Here is a 21,153-nt window from a genome sequence, read left to right on the forward strand (position 1 = left end):
TTCCCGTCAAAGATAAAGAAAGGTTACAGGAGTGGATTTTAAATTCAGGTAAATCAATAAATTAGTTATGAGTAAGAATTAATAAAAAGCCTTAAGCATTCGATCCTATCTATATTTGCCGATCTTATATTCTGATATAACGTGGGAGCCCTCCCTGTACAAGAATCATATCATACAATTTTTAAATGAAATCTTTGCTGCAATTTGGACTTTTTTAAACTGTTTATTCACTTAACTATCGTAATTTTGGCTGTAGAGGCATTTTTGTGTGCATTGTTAAAACTGAAACCAATATAAGATATGGATAACAAAATGCAAAGCATAGTGTGGTAACATTTCGTAAACAATTTAAGAAGCATTACCTTACGAGACCTTTCCGTTGGTACTTGAAAATGGCTGTAGAGCCGAAATCGCAACAGTGATATAAATGAATAATAGCCGTCATCTAACTGCTAGGTCATCGGTCCCTCTAAATCCTGGTATATACTAGAGCGAACGAAGTGAACGAGTGAAAAACCTCGTTTACACTGCTGCAAACGAGTATTCATAGATAATTCGCCAATGTTCACTGCCATTCGTTTATACTTGTGAACAAGCGTTTATACTGGAATGAAGGGAGGAGAATAGAAAAGAACGAGCATAACATGCAAACTATAGACACTGCCTATTTTAATTTTTTTTATCTGTGTGCTAATAATGCTCACACAGCTTTCACTCGAAAACAACACTACTTATAGTAAAAGGTCTGCGCAAGTGCGGATATCCCCAATAATAACTGCATTGCAGATAAAAGCGTACGTCTGTTGCGAATATGTGCGGGTTGTCTTTAAACTGTACAAAGTAAATTTTTAATATAACTATGGTTTGCCGTCTGTGGCTCTTTAAAGTTGACACCGCCAAAATATGCTCGAAAAACAAGCGTTTGCAGCCCCCTTTCAACAACAATCCAAAATTCATCGTTTTGTGCCTCTCTTATATCATTTACGATAAGTTACATGCAAAGTAAAAGAATTTAAATTTGAAATGACTGTCACTGAAATATGTCCAGCCTTAATTCGCATCATAACCGAGTGCGGATTTTGAAAACTTTCTAGTGTCAACCTGCACGTGGATATCTTTTTTATCACCATAATCCGTATCAGAAGAGCTGTATAGCAAAGAGGAAGTAGACGGCATGGAAGGCGAGTGTAAAACCTATGCGACTGCAATACAGTCTGCATTTAAACAGTAACTCTCGCGAAATGTTTGTGTGTTATTTTGCATTTATTTCATTTCGCGTATGATTGTGAGAAATAAACTTGGTTTGTAGAATGACAGGAGCTAATCTACATTCTTAGATTGAAAACTTGGGAAAAACCACAGCCAATCATGAGCTACAGTCACCTGTGTGACGAATGCATTTCGCGCCCAGCGCTCTAGCCGAACGCAAATCAGCCTCATTCACGTCACCGAAGATACAGCGTTGCCAATTCCGTGACATGGACAGGTCAGTTAGCATTGTAGCGTCGCCTGTGACATCTGTTGACCGACGGGAAAACTATTTTTACGGTTGCCTGTTCCGCCATAAGGACGGTCAATCTGTTTCTTACGTGATCTGGGCTAATAAACATAACATGCCTGTCATGCAGGGCAGCCTACATGTTGGTGCCTGACAGGTAGGTTGGGGCCTCACAGGTAGCTTACCCTCCAAAGTGGGTTCATTTGGCAGGCCAAAACTCTTTCCACACAACATGCCTGCCTTGCAGGGCAGTCTCTAAGCCAGGGGCTGTAAAAAACATGTGATTCTCCATAACTCTGCTCTCATTGAGAGGAGTTATAAACTACACATTTCTGATACTCATGAGGCCTGCTGTTTCTGTGCAACATTTTATATACAAACATCGAATACTGCAATTTATACTTTTATTAAATTGATAAGAAGGTCCCATAGTCTTTTAGGAAGCAAAATAACGAAAAAACTGGAAGTAGCTACAAGTTAACAGGACACTAGGGTTTCAATATGACATTGTCATCTTAGTGACATAATACACCACTGGCAAAAATGTCTGCAGACTGTAAATACAGTCACTGTCATTTGATACTTAACAATAACAATAAAAATCATAATTGTGCCTTAGCACTGAAATAGTGCAATGGTATGCTTTCATAGCCCACAAGCTGTAACACGAAAAGCATATAATACAAGGAGCCTTTAACTAAAGACATGTAGATTCCTACCACTTTATTGTAGCAAATCATACAAAAACGACGTGTTTTCGAAAGACATCAATGCAGTGGTGCTTTAAAACAGATAAATTTCATATCATATACACTACAATATAACAACTACCAAAATGGATCTAAGCTCTGTATGATCTAATACAATAAGCCATCTCCCAAGTTCGCCTGCCAGATTCTTCCATTTACGTTTCACAGTGTAGTGGAACGTGGAAATCCACTCCTTGATGTTAGTAGTTTGTCATCCACAAAAGTTTTCAAGTCCCATGCAAGGTCGTTCTAAAGCCCTCATCACACGATGTGCCTAACCGTATACCTCTGCACCAGCGCACCAAGCTTGCATATCTGTAACTACGGACTGGTTCACGTTGACCTATACACCAGCCACGGGGCGTATAACTGGCGCGCATGCACAGTAGACAGTAATAATGCGGGAACCGCAAATAGAACTGTGGAATGTCTTGTAAAGTCGTTGGTTGTACTGAGTGCAACACAAGGCTGGCTGTGTGACATATTGGAACGTCATTCGTTCAAATTATTTCTGTGAGCCCAAGGTTCCTATTTCATAAGACATTATTTTTTATCATTAATTGTTAAGTAATTGTTATTCTCTTCTGTAGGTTGTTACTGTTCTGAATTACAGACTCAACAGTTAGTTTTATATTGCAATTGCTTACACAGGTATACATATATCTAAATTTACATTTATACAGAATTTTGCACATGGAAGACCCACTTGTTTTTGGAGGTATTGCCCTGGCAGTGACAGGGCAGAACAACGACGAAAACGATAAGCCAAACGTTGTTGGGTTCGATACTGACTGAAAAGAAGGGACGACGGCAAGGGAATATATTTACTGCTTATGAAAGAACTGAAGCCCGAGGATACGCGAGATTTTCTGAACTTCCTGAGGATGGACATGGCCTGTTTCGAGAAGCTGCTGTCTATGATAGAAGATGGAATTAGTATGTGTGACACAGTCATGAAGGAGGCTATCTCACCTCCTCTAAAGTAACAATGAAATCATATGTTTATACGTTTAGTGATCGTACCAGCCTAGATCGCTGATAAAATACCGGTACATGCCCTGTTATGTTGCAGGCTGGTTGTAACACTACACTTCCTGATGACTGAGGAATCCTTTAAGAATTTGTCTTTTAGCCACAGGATAGCACAGCCCGCCATTTCAAAAGCTGTTTTGGATGTAAGCGTTGCAATTTGCAATACTTTAAACGACCAGTACTTAAAGGTGCACTTCTGTTATTTTTCTGAGTTTGGAATATATATATATGTGTACTACTCAAAGTTTTGCAGTCCTCGTCTGTCGCACTGGGCCAAACGGCGCAGACTCCCCTATCACGCCAGTTTCTCTTTCCTAGCATATTGAAATAAAGCAAGAGATGCAATCAAACCAGACATGACCTTGCGTAAGCTAAGGAATTACGGTACAAATCGAAAAATCACAGTATAATGTTATACGCATATTACTCAGAAATAAAGTGCTGACGGACCTTATTATGATACAGCGATTCATACATACACCTTTCCTCGCTGTATGCCTGAATTAAGACGCTTAACGGCTCTTTGCTCCATTCCATTTCTAGAACATGAAGCAATCAATAGAAAAAATACTTTCACAAAAAGCTAGTATAAAAGAAAGCCTACTGCCAAGTAAAGGAAAAAAAGTTTCTTTCTGTATTTATGAAAACCACTTACTGAAAAAATGCAGAAAATCTCCAACATGAAAATCTGTAATTTGCCACTAACCACGTAAAAATAAGCAAATAACAAGCAGAGCGCACTGCAGTACCCCTTCTGCGCATGCGCTAGTTATCGCAGAGTAGTGCGCAAGCGCGAATTAACGGCGGTTTAGAATGGCGATTTAGTGCGCGAATAATGTGTCTGCTTATTTACGTTAGTTTCACCCATTCTACGGCTAGATAGCTGTCGTCCTAGACCAGTACTAAAGCTCTGCATAGGGAAAGTACGGCCAACTTGCCAGGGCCGCCATTTTGGGAACACTTCGCCGCTGGTGATACATTGACTTCTGCAGTATATTTAGCTGCGTATTTTAAAGAAAAGCACTCAACTGCCTGATGCACTGCTAAAACTGATCAGCGGCTCCAAACGGAACATGTCGGTTATTTAACAACAGAAAATCTCAACACATTTCAGCTAAAGCTGAAGCATTTGTTGTGGCGAGCATGAAACACAGTTTTTTCTCTGCTATCGTTTATTAATAGCGAAAGCATATTTCTCAATTCTTGTTGCGATATCAACTTTGAACACCTGTTTTCGTAAGTAATGTTAAATTGGCCCTATCCAGTAGTCAGCAGGACAAAAGGGAACCAATATTAGTTATCAAGCGCAAGGAAAAATCCAGCGCTAATTTAAAGCTCTACATCGACTTACTTGTTGTTCCTGCTACTTGGTACTAGGAAAATTCACCGAATGTCTCTTTTGTTATACAAAATAAAGCGTTGGATTCAGATACATATGAGCCGTACCTCAGTAAATAGAACTGATAAACGTGCCTATATGTTTGCGCATGCTTTATATTTTTGTCAGATCTATCCCATAAAATTTCGTCTGCAATTGTGATATAACATTAGGAGAATGGCTACGAAAGTACAAGAGAATACTATATTTTTTAAAATGTATTCAAATAAAACTACGTCTACTATCAAAAATAGGCTGAAGGAAACAGCAAGAACTGTATTCATATTAATATAATGTAGAGTAGCGGCCAGGTTGCAACACTAATAAGTCTCCTGGTAACGTTAACGCATACTGAATGGAAGGTCATAGGATCGGTCCTTGCCTAGGGAATAGTTTTTTATTATTGTGAGCATCGTATATATAAGTTTAAACCGTACTGTACCGTCAATCAGGTCAAATTTTTTACCAGTCACGATATATTTTACAGTACGACTCACTATTTTTCGTTTTATGTGCTCACAATGACAGTTTTAACTCTAAGATTTTGCGTTTTGCGATTATATTACCATTAAACCATTCGATTAGCTCTTCTGACTTTCTTTTTGCTGTTCGAATGGATTGGAAACTAAGAAACATAAATGTAAAAAAGAGACAAAGACAAAAGGCCAGAAATGAATAAAATTAAATGAATGAAGTCGAGTTCCTGCAACATATTCAATTGCGACCAATATTCTGCTTTTTGTTGAATCTCTCCCTTCGGAAGGAATTCTGTACGGTTTTCCTCCCTTTTCGCCTCGAAACGAACAGCCAAAAGCACAACACTGATGCATTATTCTACTTAAAACGTCGAAGATACACGCTTCCTATGCTGCACACGTAACTCTTGGGCCCACAATGGCTGCTAATGTCACGTGACGCGGTTTCAGCCAATCCTGAACTGCGGACGGCGTCAAACGGAGGGGAAAAGGGTGACCATACTTCCCTTATAAAGAGCTTTAACCAGTACTACAGCTCAGAGCTTTAACCAGTACCGTTCGCTGCTGATCGTCGTGTAAAGTGGGTTTCATAAACGCATAAATTTTTTTTCAGTAGACTCTTTTATACTAGCTGTTTGTAAAAGCATTTTTTTCAATTGATTGCTTCATATTCAAGAAATGAAATGGAGCCAAGAGGCATCTTAATTCAGGCATACAGCGAGGAAAGGTGTATGTATGACCCGCTGTATCATAATAAGGTACGTCGACAATTGTTTATTTCTGAGTAATATGCATATAACGTTATACGGTGATTTTCGATTTCTAACTCAATGCCTTAGTTTACGAAAGTTCATGTTTGATCTGATTGCATCTCTTGCTCTATTTCAGCGCGCGGGATTAGCCGAGCCGCGCCGGCACGGTAGCTCAACGTGTTCGGTCAGAGGGCTAGCTGCCCTCTGTAATAAAAAAAAAGCTAAGTTAATGGATCAACAACGAACTAAAACGGGTGTCTTTCGACATCCACCCAGAGCAGATACAACGAACGAAAACGAACAAAACGAGATTTTTTTAAAAAAAGAAAAAAAAGCTGTCTAAGGCGCTGCAGTCATGGACTGTGCGGCTGGTCCCGACGGAGGTTCGAGTCCTCCCTCGGGCGTGGGTGTGTGTTTGTCCTTAGGATAATGACACACATTTGAACTTTTTTGCTCTATTTCAGCATGCGAGAAAAGAGAAAGTGGCAGTGATAGGGAAGAAAGTCTGTGCAATTTGGCCCAGTGCGACAGATGAGGAGTGCAAAACTCTGAGTGGCACACATGTATATATTCCAAACTTTGAAGAATAAGACAAATGCACCTTTAAAGTACTGCAGATTGCAGTGGATACATCCACAGCCACTTTTGAAACGGTGGGCTGTACTGTACTGTGGCCAAAAGCCAGATTCTTATGAAGATTTCCCAGTAGCCAGGAAACGTAATGTTACAACCGGTCTGGAACGTAACAGGGCATTTACTGGTATTTTATTCGTGATCTAGGGTGGTATGATCACAAAACGTATAAATATATCATTTAATTCTTACTTTCGAGAAGGTGAGACAGACTCCTTCATAACTGTGTCACACTTGCTAATTCCATCATCTATCATAAAAATGGTTCAAATGGCTCTGAGCACTATGGGACTTAGCATCCATGGTCATCAGTCCCCTAGAACTTGGAACTACTTAAACCTAACTAACCTAAGGACAGCACACAACACCCAGTCATCACGAGGCACAGAAAATACCGACCCCGCCGGGAATCGAACCCGGGAACCCGGGCGCGGGAAGCGAGAATGCTACCGCACGACCACGAGCTGCGGACCCATCTATCATAGACAGCAGCTTCTCGAAACAGGCCATATCCAGCCTCAGAAAGTTCCGAATTTCATGCAGATCCTTGAGCCTCAGTTCTTTCATAAGCAGTGAATATAATACCCTGCCTTTGTCCCTTCTTTTCATCCTGGGTGGAACTCAACAACGTCTGGCTTCTTTTTTTCGTCGTCGTTCTGCCCTAATCCGAAGATTTACTGCCACTGCCAGGGGATTAGCTCCAAAAACATGTGGGTCCTCCAAGTGCAAAATGCTGTATAAATACACTCCTGGAAATTGAAATAAGAACACCGTGAATTCATTGTCCTAGGAAGGGGAAACTTTATTGACACATTCCTGGGGTCAGATACATCACATGATCACAATGACAGAACCACAGGCACATAGACACAGGCAACAGAGCATGCTCAATGTCGGCACTAGTACAGTGTATATCCACCTTTCGCAGCAATGCAGGCTGCTATTCTCCCATGGAGACGATCGTAGAGATGCTGGATGTAGTCCTGTGGAACGGCTTGCCATGCCATTTCCACCTGGCGCCTCAGTTGGACCAGCGTTCATGCTGGACGTGCAGACCGCGTGAGACGACGCTTCATCCAGTCCCAAACATGCTCAATGGGGGACAGATCCGGAGATCTTGCTGGCCAGGGTAGTTGACTTACACCTTCTAGAGCACGTTGGGTGGCACGGGATACATGCGGACGTGCATTGTCCTGTTGGAACAGCAAGTTCCCTTGCCGGTCTAGGAATGGTAGAACGATGGGTTCGATGACGGTTTGGATGTACCGTGCACTATTCAGTGTCCCCTGGACGATCACCAGTGGTGTACGGCCAGTGTAGGAGATCGCTCCCCACACCATGATGCCGGGTGTTGGCCCTGTGTGCCTCGGTCGTATGCAGTCCTGATTGTGGCGCTCACCTGCACGGCGCCAAACACGCATACGACCATCATTGGCACCAAGGCAGAAGCGACTCTCATCGCTGAAGACGACACGTCTCCATTCGTCCCTCCATTCACGCTTGTCGCGACACCACTGGAGGCGGGCTGCACGATGTTGGGGCGTGAGCGGAAGATGGCCTAACGGTGTGCGGGACCATAGCCCAGCTTCATGGAGATGGTTGCGAATGGTCCTCGCCGATACCCCAGGAGCAACAGTGTCCCTAATTTGCTGGGAAGTGGCGGTGCGGTCCCCTACGGCACTGCGTAGGATCCTACGGTCTTGGCGTGCATCCGTGCGTCGCTGCGGTCCGGTCCCAGGTCGACGGGCACGTGCACCATCCGCCGACCACTGGCGACAACATCGATGTACTGTGGAGACCTCACGCCCCACGTGTTGAGCAATTCGGCGGTACGTCCACCCGGCCTCCCGCATGCCCACTATACGCCCTCGCTCAAAGTCCGTCAACTGCACATACGGTTCACGTCCACGCTGTCGCGGCATGCTACCAATGTTAAAGACTGCGATGGAGCTCCGTATGCCACGGCAAACTGGCTGACACTGACGGCGGCGGTGCACAAATGCTGCGCAGCTAGCCCCATTCGACGGCCAACACCGCGGTTCCTGGTGTGTCCGCTGTGCCGTGCGTGTGATCATTGCTTGTACAGCCCTCTCGCAGTGTCCGGAGCAAGTATGGTGGGTCTGACACACCGGTGTCAATGTGTTCTTTTTTCCATTTCCAGGAGTGTACATATACCTGTGTAACGAAGAGTCATAATATAAAACTAACTGTTGAGTTTGTAATTCAGAAAAGTAGTAACCAACATAAGAAAATAATAATACTCAATAAATAATGATAAAAAACAATTTCTTATTTAATAGGAATCTTGAGTCACATACATAATTTGATCGAATAACGTTCCAATATGCCACACGGTCCCCAAGAGATCAGACAGATGTCTGCTTTTCGTACGTCATCACCGTCTGCTGCTCATATGCGCCAGGTATATCACGCGTGGGTCGTGTGATAGGTCTATGTGAACCATCCTGTAGTTGCAGAGTGGTGTGAGTTCCCGAACCTCTTGTCGACCTCTGTTCACAAGTCTGGGTATTTTGACATTGGCCTCTCAATACGTATATTCCTTATTGTCATTTCTTTTTACCAATATTAGTTTATTTCCAACAATAAGCAGCTTTCACTCGGTTAATACTCGGCAGAAGTCAAACCTCCATTTGGATCGGACTTCTTTAACTCTTGTGCAAAAAGGTGTGCAGTATACTGCTGCATCCATTTTCAATAAGCACCCACTCGAATTCAAAAATCTTAGCAGTAATCCACGCGCTTTCAAATCGAAACTGAAGAGTTTCCTCATGGGTCACTCCTTCTGTTCTGTCGAGGAGTTCCTTGAAAAATTGAGCTGATTCTCGTTGTATTGCTGATAGCGTTTGCTTAAACTTATGGACTGATTTTCTTGCAGGTTCATGAACATTTATTTTTATCTGTTATTACTTTTACGTTGTAAGTTCATGTACTGACACGTTCCATGACCTTGGAGATTTGCTCCTCAATTTGGTCCTACGGAACTTGACATGTAAATAAATAAATAAAATATGGACGCTTGGGGCGCTAGTACATAGGTGTACGGTTTACGCGCATCGTGTAATAGTGGCTTAATACCATCATAAGTGATGGAATCGTGGCCGGGTGCTGCGTTGTGTTTCTTCGCAGTGGTGCTCTTTATATCGTGTGCTATGTTTCGTGACCTGCCGGAACGTGTATGCCCGACTGTTAAAAACACTGTGTCTGGGTGTGTGCGTGTTGGCAGACGCGCCGATGGTGACGCTGCGGCTGGGCCCCACCCTCAGCGCGGATGACGTCAAAGAGGGCGACGACGTCTACTTCGAGTGCCACGTGGCGGCCAACCCCCGCTGGACGCGCCTCCACTGGCTGCACGAAGTGAGTACACAGCAAGCCGCTTCTAACAATCTCCACACAGGGACACCGACTCGCGTGCGAATCGTGCTGCCAGCGCTGGGTAACACCTCGCAGATGAGGGCTTACGTGGGCTTCCTGACTGTGGCGTTTCGACTCTTTTGTAGCTGCCACAGGAACCTTCCGATTAGCGGTTCTGCACCGTGAGTTTTCCGAACAGAGTGTCCCCCACTGTTGATTTATACCAAACGTTCACCAGCAGCGCATGTGTTCTCACCGTCACTTAGCCAGTTTCCTCACCGACAACCTCCATTTCCGTATAGTTTCGTAGCCATAAGTTGCTTTTGTTATAAGTAGTCTGTTTAGGTTTTTATGTTGGTAACGCCATGTAGTGCTCTGTATTAAAATCGCTGACTGCGCTGTGTGCAGTCCTTGGCTGGATGAACTCATTGTTGGAATATTCGCTTGTGTAGCGTTGGGCAGTTGGATGTGAACAGCGCGTAGCGTTGGGCAGTTGAAGGTGAGCTGTTGCCGACCGATAGATCGACAATGCTTCCCTGTTCACTAATTGTTTCACTGTCTACACCTGGTCCACTTCCCTATGTACAGTTACCAAATTACTACTTTGAATGTCTGTTAATTCATTACACGGTGGTCCGAACACATTACTCTCGTCTTCACTGTCATTTCTCAGTTCACTTTGGAGCCTAGTATTACGTTTTTCACACGCCATAATTGTCACAATATTTCACACGATAACACAGAAAAGCATAATTTGAAGAGCAAAATAAGAAAACACATTAAAATAGCACTGAAAATAATATCCACTTAATTGGACGCGCGGCTGCGAAATACTTGGTGCAAATCTACATGCATGTCACAACTGTTTTACAGTACAACAGTGAAAAACTACAACTACAAAGGAAATCCTCTCTACAACTACTTGCTAGCAATAAACAATAACTACAATAATTACTCAAACTACAAGAAAAAAATCAGAAGATTCCAGTGAGGTATCCTCGGCTAAGGGTCGACGTATGAAACATCCCCTTGAAAGATTATGAATGACTGTGCTGGTAAACTTCTACGTTATTTGATTTTCAAACAGCTGAGCAAAACTCAACGTACTCAAACAGTTTTCTCTTTACTTATACTGATCATCGCTATACTGCCACACAATATTTTTAGCTCAACGCAATCTGACTTTCAATAATCCCTACAAATAAATGGTCCTGAGTAACAATAACCTATACCTTTCATGAATCACTTACCTCACAAAAATCTTCGTTACTTGAACTAATGCAATACAGTGAGGGCCAATACTGCCAGCTAAATAAAAGATTCTAACTACTGAAGGCACTAACTACTGATAGGCATAGTCATCAAATGAAAGATTTTGATAGAGAATAAACAATGTATTTACCTTAATAATGTTCAAATGTCATCATATATACCTATCAATTCATGACAACCATCTTTACAAATTTCCTTTTTCTGACGGACACACGTCCAGATCGTCCGCTTATACCAACCTCTCAAACCTCTGGCATCTCTCTCTCAACATCCACCATTACTGGCGGCTCACCTCCAACTGCCCAACGCTACGCGCTGTTCCCATCCAACTGCCCAACACTACACAAGCAAATATTCCAACAATGAGTCCAACCAGCCACAGGTTGCACACAGCGCAGTCAGCGATTTTCATACAGAGCACTACGTGGCGTTACCAACATAAAAACCTAAACAGACTACTTACAGAGTTCTTTACACTCTCAGTAAAGGAAATAATTATAACAACAAAAGCGAAGCCGTCTCTTCCCTAGAAGGTCTACAATGTCTCGGACATTTGAGTGTTTTTTCGAATCAGTTCAAACTACGGGACACCATACACTAGACATCGGAAGCACAGAAAAGATTCGAAAGGTACTTTCCTGTTTTAATCGTAGAATCCTGGGCATTCACGGCTGATGTTTGTGATATTACTGATTATTTGTGTAATGGGCGTGGAGCCGTGATCCAAGGCATAGTTATTTGCCTGACGTATCATTTTCCAAAGAGACATCAGCAGAGGCTTCAACGACTCTGAGAGCAGTTACAGTCTCAAACAAGCTCAGCAAGTCGAACTGTTTCTACGCAGCCACGTAACGGTCGGTGCGTGACGTCATCAGACTGCTGCACAAGATCGCAGAGTCGCGCCGACATATGCTATTGGAGCTTTCAGAGGGGGAGGAGTTAGTACTAAGGTCTAGACCTTCTAATGAACAACAACCAAGTAAAGGGAAAGTTTTCCTTCCATTTGAAAAAGCTATCACGGATTACATCAGCAAAGTACTCAGGAAACACGATACTCTTATATACGTATTGCAAGCCATTTTTTCTCGGCTAATTTCGGTCCAAAACATGCGGAATTTGCTATGGTACATCCTGGACCTTTCCCGCTTCATCCAGTGCAGTTTCATGAATTCAAATATGTGGCGACGCTTTACGTAGCGTTCAAAGTGGTGTCTGCAACGGATGTGCGTTCTAAGCAGAGAACCTTCATTGAGTTTCTTTTGGCGGAAAACCAGAGCATCGCAGATATTCCTGGGGGCTTGTAGAATGTCTGAGAGACCTGACAGTGAACAAAAGCCCGGTGGGTCGTTGGGAGAGACGTTTGTCATCATCGCAACAAGGTCGCGCAAACATGCCCAAACTCCCGCGTGCCGGCCGGCCGCACACAGCTCTGACTCTTATCCGAGCTGATCGACGGATCAGAATCAAACAACTCGCCGCTCAACTGGAAGTCTGTTGGTAGTGGTGACACACTCGTCCACCAGTTGGGTTCCTCTTCGCCTAACTGAAGACCACAGAGAGCAACGAAGAACCATGTATGAAACAGCCGGCGCTTTATGAGGGTGATCATGTCAATTTTTTGTCCAACGTTGTCACAGGCTTTGAAAAATAAGTTCGTCACTTCGAACGCAAACAAACGGCAATCCATGGAGTGGTGCCACACCACCTTCCCTCCGACGAAAAAGTTCAAATCCGCACCGTCAACCGGTAAAGTCATGACGATAGTTTTTTGCCACTCTGAAGGGGTTATTCTGTTTGATGTCCTCCCTCACATAGCAACGATGCGATCAAGCCTGACGTGTGTTGCGCTATCCTCAGGAAACTGAAGATACGACTCGAGCGTGTTCGACACCACAAAAAGCCAAACAAAATTCTCCGTCTCCATGACAACGCAAGGCTTACAGAAGTCTGCACACCCAAGAGGAGCTCACAAAACACCATTGGAGTGTTCTTCCTCATCCAGCATACAGCGCAGATCTCACAATTTTCGACTTCCATCAGTTTGGCCCGCTGAAGGAAGCACTACGAAGGAAGAAGTAAGCGGAATGGGGGTGGGAGTTATTGATGCAGCAAGATGTTGGCTCCGACATTGAACAGTAGGGTGGCATGCAGACATACAAGCTCTCCCAGTCGTCGCATTGAATGGAGATTAATTTGAAAAGTAGAGTTTTTTAGCCAAAAGAGTGGGGAATAATATGGTGTACTGGAATCCTGAATAAAACTAAGATTTCAGAAAAATAAATGTGTTACATCACTTATTGATCGCTACTCGTACGGAATTGATACAGGTTTTAAACCAACAATTGTCAGCCGGCCGGAGTGGCCGAGCGGTTTTAGGCGGTACAGTCTGGAACCGTGCGACCGCTACGTCCGCAGGTTCGAATCCTGCCTCGGGCATGGATGTGTGTGATGTCCTTAGGTCAGTTAGGTTTAAGTAGCTCTAAGTTCTAGGGGACTGATGATCTCAGAAGTTAAGTCCCATAGTGCTCAGAGCCATTTGAACCATTATGAACAATTATGGTGCGCGAATATCTGAACACTGCAAACGACTTACGCCCGCCGCTTGCCGTAGCAGGAGATATAAAATCCCTTTTACTTGCGGCCTACTGTACATAGGAACTACAAAAAGAAATTCTAACATTCGCCTCAAGGAAGAGCAAATGACGCCTAGGCAAGACAGATAAATTAGCAGTAGCAGATCATGCACTATCACCGGGAAACCACCCAGTTAGTTTCTCTGACACTATAGTTTTAACAGGATCTAATAACTACTATGCTAGGTTAAACACAGAGGTCATAGAAATACAAAAGCACAAAAGCAATTCCAAAAGACGTTGTGAGCGCTTGTGTTAAGGGGCTCCGGAAAGGCTCAAAATCATGAAAAGTTCAATTTTTACTTTTTTGCGTTTTCTGAATCTGCAGACTATTACCTTTTAATAGATATATAATTTATTCAATTCCGAAGACTACAACTATTTTTAAATTTTTCTTGAAATGTGTTCTACATGGGCGTGACCCACTGTGGCGCTGTTAAACTGCTGTCAAATGGTGTTATTATTAACGTCCGTGTTCATCAGGTACATTTTAGTGATGTGAGATAAAGTATGTGTTGTGGCTAACCTGTGGTGGTTCAATATATAGCGCTGGTGTGATTGTCGATTGTTTCATGTTTATTTACTCTGTCGTTATCTCGAAAATATTCGTAATTAATTCTGTTTCTTGAGTCTCTGTTTTGTTGAAGTATAATGATGAGTAAAAGTAAAGTTATTAGAAATCCTCTGAAGGCTTTTAAGAAAAGGAGAAATGTTGTAAAGCCAAAGGTATGTGTTATTACTGTAAACAAGAAAGACGATAACCAAGTGAGTGAACCTAACCTCTCAAGTACACCTGCCCATAGCAGTCAAAGTGGGAAAGAAAATACTTCACAGAAGAAGCTTGGTTCAATGAGTGAAAACTATGAATGTTTTATGGGCGAATCGGATGTGAATGAAATATTTGATATGTCGGATCTCAAAGGAATTTTTTCAAACTGTGTAAGATGTATTCATTGTAGTGAAGTTGGTCTGGAACTCTCCATAATAAAGCACGTAGGACTTGCTAGTGAAATACAACTGAAATGTGATAAGTGTTCATACATGACCACCTTTTGAAACAGTGTTGCAGTAACTGCAACTGAAGAAAATGATAGCAAAATCTACGAACACAACATTAGATTTGTTTATTCCTTGCGTTCAGTTGGTAAGGGTGCTACTGCAGGTGCAATTTTCTGTGGCATCATGAATCTTCTAAATCCCCCAACCAAGTTTACGACCTATAATAAATTAATAGGGTCTAAAGTAGAAGATGTCTGTATAGAATCTACGAAGAACGCTGTGGAAGAGGCAGTAATGAAAAATAATGGTAACAGAGATTTGACTGCAGCGTTCGATGGTACCTGGCATAAACGGGGACACACATCTCTTCATGGTGTAGTATCTGCCACCGGTATGTATACAGGGAAAGTTTTAGATGTAGCAGTAATATCAAAGTATTGTAGATGTCCACAAAAATATAAAGGTACACATGAAAATAATTGCAAAGCTAACTATAGTGGCAGTAGTGGAGGAATGGAAGTGGTTTGTGTTGCCAGTATATTCCAGCGTTCTGAGGCGTGTGATAAAGTGCGATATGTTAATTACCTTGGTGATGGTGATTCTAAAAGTTTCAAACATGTACAAGGACTGAAGCCCTATGGTGATGATGTTGTAGTGCAGAAATTTGAGTGTATTGGACACGTACAGAAGCGAATGGGAACAAGACTTCGGCGACTAAAAGCTTCGTACAAAAAACAAAAACTCAGTGATGGTAAAGGGTTGGATGGGAAGGGGAGGCTAACTGACAATGTAATTGACAAAATACAGAACTATTATGGAATGGCTATTAGGCAAAATACACAAAGTGTCGACGAAATGAAGAAGGCTGTTTGGGCTCTTTTTTTCATACTTTTTCAACCGATGAAAATCCCCAACATAGCTTGTGTCCCAAAGAAGAAGACAGTTGGTGTAAATATAACAAAGGATTGCTAACTGGTGAAGTGTACACTCATAAGCATAGTCTGCCTCATGCAATAATGGAGGTGATAAAACCTATTTTCAGAGACTTAGCAGCACCTGAACTGTTGAAAAAGTGTATTCACGGAAAAACTCAAAACCCCAATGAAAGTGTAAATAGTGTTATATGGTCGAGAATCCCCAAGACTGTATTTGTTGGAATAGAAACACTTCACTTTGGTGTGTATGATACTGTTGCGACTTTCAATGATGGCAACATTGTAAGGTGCAAGGTATTTAGAAATATGGGAATGAAGATAGGTTCTAACATGGTACGAGCGATGCTTGCTTTAGACAAGGAACGCCTTCGGGCTGCAGACAGGGCTGTAAAGAGTCTAGAAATACAAGCAAGAGTAAACAGGAGGAGGAACAAGAGGAAGCCGGAGGAGGAGTTTGCAGAGGATGAAGATAATCCATCCTATGGACCTGGAATGCACTGAAAAGTTAATCCAATCTTTGTCGCTCGATTCCCAAAACTTTTATTTTCTCATACTAATTACATGTTTTCTAAGGATCTTTCAAACATATTTGTTTCAAACTTTCAGTAAATGTTACACAGTACCTTCTGCATAATTTAACACAGCCTTTTTCCAAAAAACTGTATATTTTTGAATATATAAATAAAAAATTGCAAAAAAATGTTGTGAATTTTCATTACAATTGAAAAATATCATCTTTAATAACTGAACTAAAATTTTGTAAAATCCCTGTGTTAAGTTGTAGCCCATATTCCAATAAATAATCTGTAAAAAGTTCAACTTCCTACCTCAAATACTTTGTGATGAAAGATGTAATTTATAAGCGTTATTTTAACATTGCATGTATATGGCGTTCCGGAGCCCCTTAAATAAAACAGATAGCACCAACTCTTTCCCACTACAAGCACCATATCATACACCATGTGATAAAAAGTACCCGCATACCCCCAAAAACATACGTTTTTTCAAATTAGGTGCATTGTGCTGCAAAGTGCTGCCAGCTACGCCATATCAGCAGTTAACTCCCCCAGCAAAGATACGGCAGCCAAGACTCAGTACGCGCCACAAGCAAAGAAAAGAGCGGGAAGTATTTTATATTGTCCACTCTTTGTTTTGTTAGTTATTTCGCAAACTGCCCACTGCAACACTCGAAACCTCAGCGAGCTGGTGCGCATAGTCTCAGCTTACTACTGCTGGGTATCCAGAGAGAGAGAGGAGCATGTGAGTATGTGGTGTGACGTGTGCCAGGGCTCGCCGCTGGAGCACCGGCCGGCATCTGGGGTGATCGTGAGCAACCAGAGCCTGGCCCTGCAGCGGGTGCGACGGCAGAGTGCGGGGCGGTACGTGTGTGCAGCCGCCAACACGCAGGGGGAGGCCGCCTCGCAGGAGCTGCACTTCCGCGTCAAGTGTGAGTACTGATCACTCCTATCATACCACACCGAGTGCCGTGAGTGTGGCGTCTAGACGACCTGCAAACACAGTAGCTATGCTGTAAGAGGGCAGACTACAGTATGTAATTCCTGGTGGGCAAAGAAACAAAACAGTTGATATCAACGTATCTCCAGAAATAAACAGTGAGTCTTGTAATTTTACTTCCCATATTACCTACGAACATCATAACATTTATTTCTGAATTACCTCCAGATGATCACATTGGACGAGACATTATTAAAGAAGGCGTGCAATAACGACTGTGTTGTAAGTCAATCTTAACATACATAACAATTATTCTGTACTTGGAATTTTTTCTCGACATCCTGAAGACTAATTCCTGAAAATGTTTGGCCTCATTGTCTTAGATCCATTGGCTCTTGATTGCATTAACTGAAACACCATTTTCACTGATTCCCTTGACAGTAATTTTTTCACCCAAAAATTATTTCTAAAAGACATCACATAATATATTGGGCGTTCGGAAATTTCCGTTATAAACTTCAAAGGCTTGTAGAGGGAAGTGAGGACAAGGGTGTTTCAAGAAGGACATTACAATTTTAAAAATCATATAAATTTATTGAAAGAAGATTTAGAGCTGGGTTTAGTGTTATTTTGTAGGAAAACACATCAAGCTTTTTCCCTTAAACTAAATGTTGTATGTGGCTTCCGTTGGTTATCCTTCACATATCCTACCAGAAGTCAATTTTTTCCCAAACTCGCTGTTGCATTGCACATGTAACTTGCTCAGTGGCGGCGTAATTTCTTGCTCTAAGTTCAGGTAGAGAAGCCGGCACAGGAGCTACAAACACAATATCACGGATGAATCCCCATAAAAAAACGAGTGGTGTCAGGCCTCGGGAACGTGGGGGGCCATGTAATCGGTGCATCACGGCCAATCCATTGACCTGGTATGCGCTCACAGAGAAAATCCCGGATGTCATCCAGGTAGTGGGGTGGTGCACAATCTTTCATGAAGTAACATTTCTTTCTTGGTCATCCTCATCGATCTGTGGTATCAAAAATTATTGTAACATATCCAGGTACGAAGTCGTCAGATGTAATTGGACGACCTGATGATTTTCCATGTCTTACCGAGCACCCTGTTTCTACGAAACATTTATGCCACTCATAAATTGTAGGTCTACTAGGAGGATCCTTAGCGTACTTGGTACGGAAATTACGCGGAAATGTTGTCGACGACTTCGATTCTTTAAGCCAAAACACACAGATAGCACATTCGGGTCCAGTGATGGGAGCCATCTTGAACGCAACTGCCGCTAGCGCTCCTTACGGTGCGATTTGGCACTAGCGATCTACGCGATGAAAAACTTGATGCACTTCCCTACAATTTGGCACTGTCATCACCTCTGTAGGTACTATGAATTAATTTATATGAATTTTCAAAGTTGTAAAGTCCTTTTTGAAACACACTATATTTTGAATAGAAATGCATGTCCGGAAACGTGATCCAACAAGGGAGTTGCAACGCCCTATCCTGAACAACGTTAAATTTAATGGCTTGGCTTCCCTGTATTTCAGGAACTACTGTAGCTATTGACATGAAACTTTTACAGGACATTAAATTGTATGTTCTGAGTCTACTGTACAACAATAATTACATTTTAGCCACTGCTTTCGGAAATACAGTTTTTTAATTACATGGTTAAAATTTTTTGTACTGTTTTGTATGTTATCCTAAATAATTTTAATTATACATAATATTATGTTTTTCTTTTAGTTCAATAGACACTGGATATCTATGTTATTACTCCTTGAAAATTTTAATACTCTACTCGAAGTTGTTTCTGAGATTTAGGGAAAAATGCAACAGAAAATGTAAATTTTCAGGAGCGTCTTCTAAAGTTTCAAAAGACTGTAACTCACTTAATATATGCTTAATTTTTTATTTTTAGTGACTCAGAAGTACCCTGCACCATACTGTATATCATCCTCTTGATCTTTTTCCAAGTTTCTTCTTCTTTCTGAACTTCTTAGTGGCCAACTGTGCTGCATACTCTGCTTTAGCAATGCGAAACTTGTCCGTCCGTTCAAGTTCTCTGATGCAGTTTGCTCCAGGGTTAGTTCCCATATACTGTAGCATATTCATCCTACCAATGCTGCCACCATTAAAAGCAATAACGGCATCACTGCCCCCCCATTTTAGTGTCTTCATTCCAACAAAAACGTGTTTTGGTAAGTGAGTCCATTTAAGACTATTGAACGACTCACTGGGATTCTGAGTCTGACTTCAGTAATTCAGGATTTGCCGGGTCTCTGCAAATAGGTTTTATGATATCCATGACTGCTAGTGGGATGAAATGTTTATGGCTGATGAACTGTTTGAGTACTGGCATTGCGATAATTTCACCATGAATCATGTCCAGGAGGGCAAAGGTGATGTTGTTGAAGGACTAGTTATATTTAGTTAACTGCAACATAAAAAACACACCGTGCTGATACGAAGGAACAGCATAAAAACAAATGAGGAAAGATAAGTCAGAGACTGCGCCAGAGATAATAATTACAAATGGGAATCACTTGCACACATCATTACACGGCACGTAACACTGCACTTCGCCACTCCCCCCTTACAGTCAACGGTACTTTGTGCTGAAACGGACATGTCGTCCGTACCGGGCTACAACGGGTCGTGCACAGGCTGCTGATGGTGCATTAGAGGTAGCCCCAGACGTCCGTTGAGGCTGACCTGTGACGTGCAGTGGAGTGGCTGGAGCTTCGGTCATGTCCGTAGTGTGTGTAGATGCGTCCGTACCAGTGTAGGGAGCGTGGAAAGCTGGTTTGAGCCTGTCGACGGAGACGGTTGTTGGGTTACCCATCGCATCGACATTGACTGTCTTATATGCGATTGCAGTCTTTCTCGGCGTATTCCACTGATGAATTCTTCTCGGGTTATCAGCCGAGTGGTGGCGTCGTCTTGTCACAACGTTTCAATGAGTTTCGTACTCATTGAAACGTTGCGATAAGACGACGCCAACACTCGGGTGATAACCCGAGAAGAATTGATCGACTGACTGTCTTGTCCTCCCTACTGATGACAAGATAAGGTCCGTCGTAGGGTGGCTACAGAGGCTTGCGTACTGCGTCCTGCCGTAAGAAGACATAGTGGCATTCCCTTAGCTCGTCAAACACAAATGGGCGACGGGTCTGTTGTCCCCTTGGAGCAACCGGCCATAGTTGCCGGATTTCTGTACGCAGCTTTTGTACAAAATCTGAAGTGTCAATGCCGTTGTCTGGCACATTAGCAAAGAACTCGGCGGGAAGTCGTGTCGGCTGGCCATAAACAAGTTCTGCAGTCGTGGCGTTCAGGTCTTCTTTCAGCGACGCACGGAGACCCAGGAGGACAATGGGCAATGTCTCTGTCCAGCGCTGTGAGTCGTGACAACGAAGCGACACTTTCAGTTGGCGGTGCATGCGTTCAATTAAACCATTTGCTTACGGGTGGTAAGCTGTAGTTCTAATGCGCCTTGTACCACGTAGGACAGAGAGTGCTTTGAACAAATACGACTCAAACTGTCTTCCTTGGTCTGTTGTGATTCGTAACGGCACTCCGAAACGGGCGATCCATCCCGTGAAGAAGGCAGTCGCGACAGTTTCGGCGGTGACGTCGGCGATATGGAGCACCTCGGGCCAAGCGCGTAAAACGATCGATGGCTGTAAGGCAGTACGTGGTTCCTTCCGATGGTGTGAGAGGTCCTACTAGGTCTAGGTGGACATGATCAAATCTCTGATTTGGAGGAAGAAATGTACCAAGAGGTGACCTAACGTGCCGGCTAACTTTATTCCGTTGACAGGCCACACATTGTCGCACATATTGCTTGCAATCTTTGTCCATGTGTGGCCAGACAAAAGTTCTCTTCACCATGCTGGTAGTGGCTCGTGTTCCAGGGTGCGACAAGTTATGTAAACCGGCGATTGCCTGTTGTCGAAAGT

At 42.8% G+C, this 21,153-nt stretch overlaps 1 protein-coding gene across 1 annotated transcript in view; it reads left to right on the forward strand.

Annotated features, from left to right (window-relative positions):
* Positions 1–21,153, forward strand: part of LOC124778420 (nephrin-like) — a 159,389-nt gene that overhangs the window by 88,455 nt on the left and 49,781 nt on the right. Inside the window, exons 7-8 of the mRNA XM_047253642.1 lie at positions 9,763–9,893; positions 17,017–17,176. Of these exons, the coding sequence (XP_047109598.1) occupies positions 9,763–9,893; positions 17,017–17,176 (291 nt within the window). The remainder of the gene's footprint in view (positions 1–9,762; positions 9,894–17,016; positions 17,177–21,153) is intronic.

Source organism: Schistocerca piceifrons, chromosome 1 (assembly GCF_021461385.2).
Source record: "Schistocerca piceifrons isolate TAMUIC-IGC-003096 chromosome 1, iqSchPice1.1, whole genome shotgun sequence".
Classification (NCBI taxonomy): Eukaryota; Metazoa; Arthropoda; class Insecta; order Orthoptera; family Acrididae; genus Schistocerca; species Schistocerca piceifrons.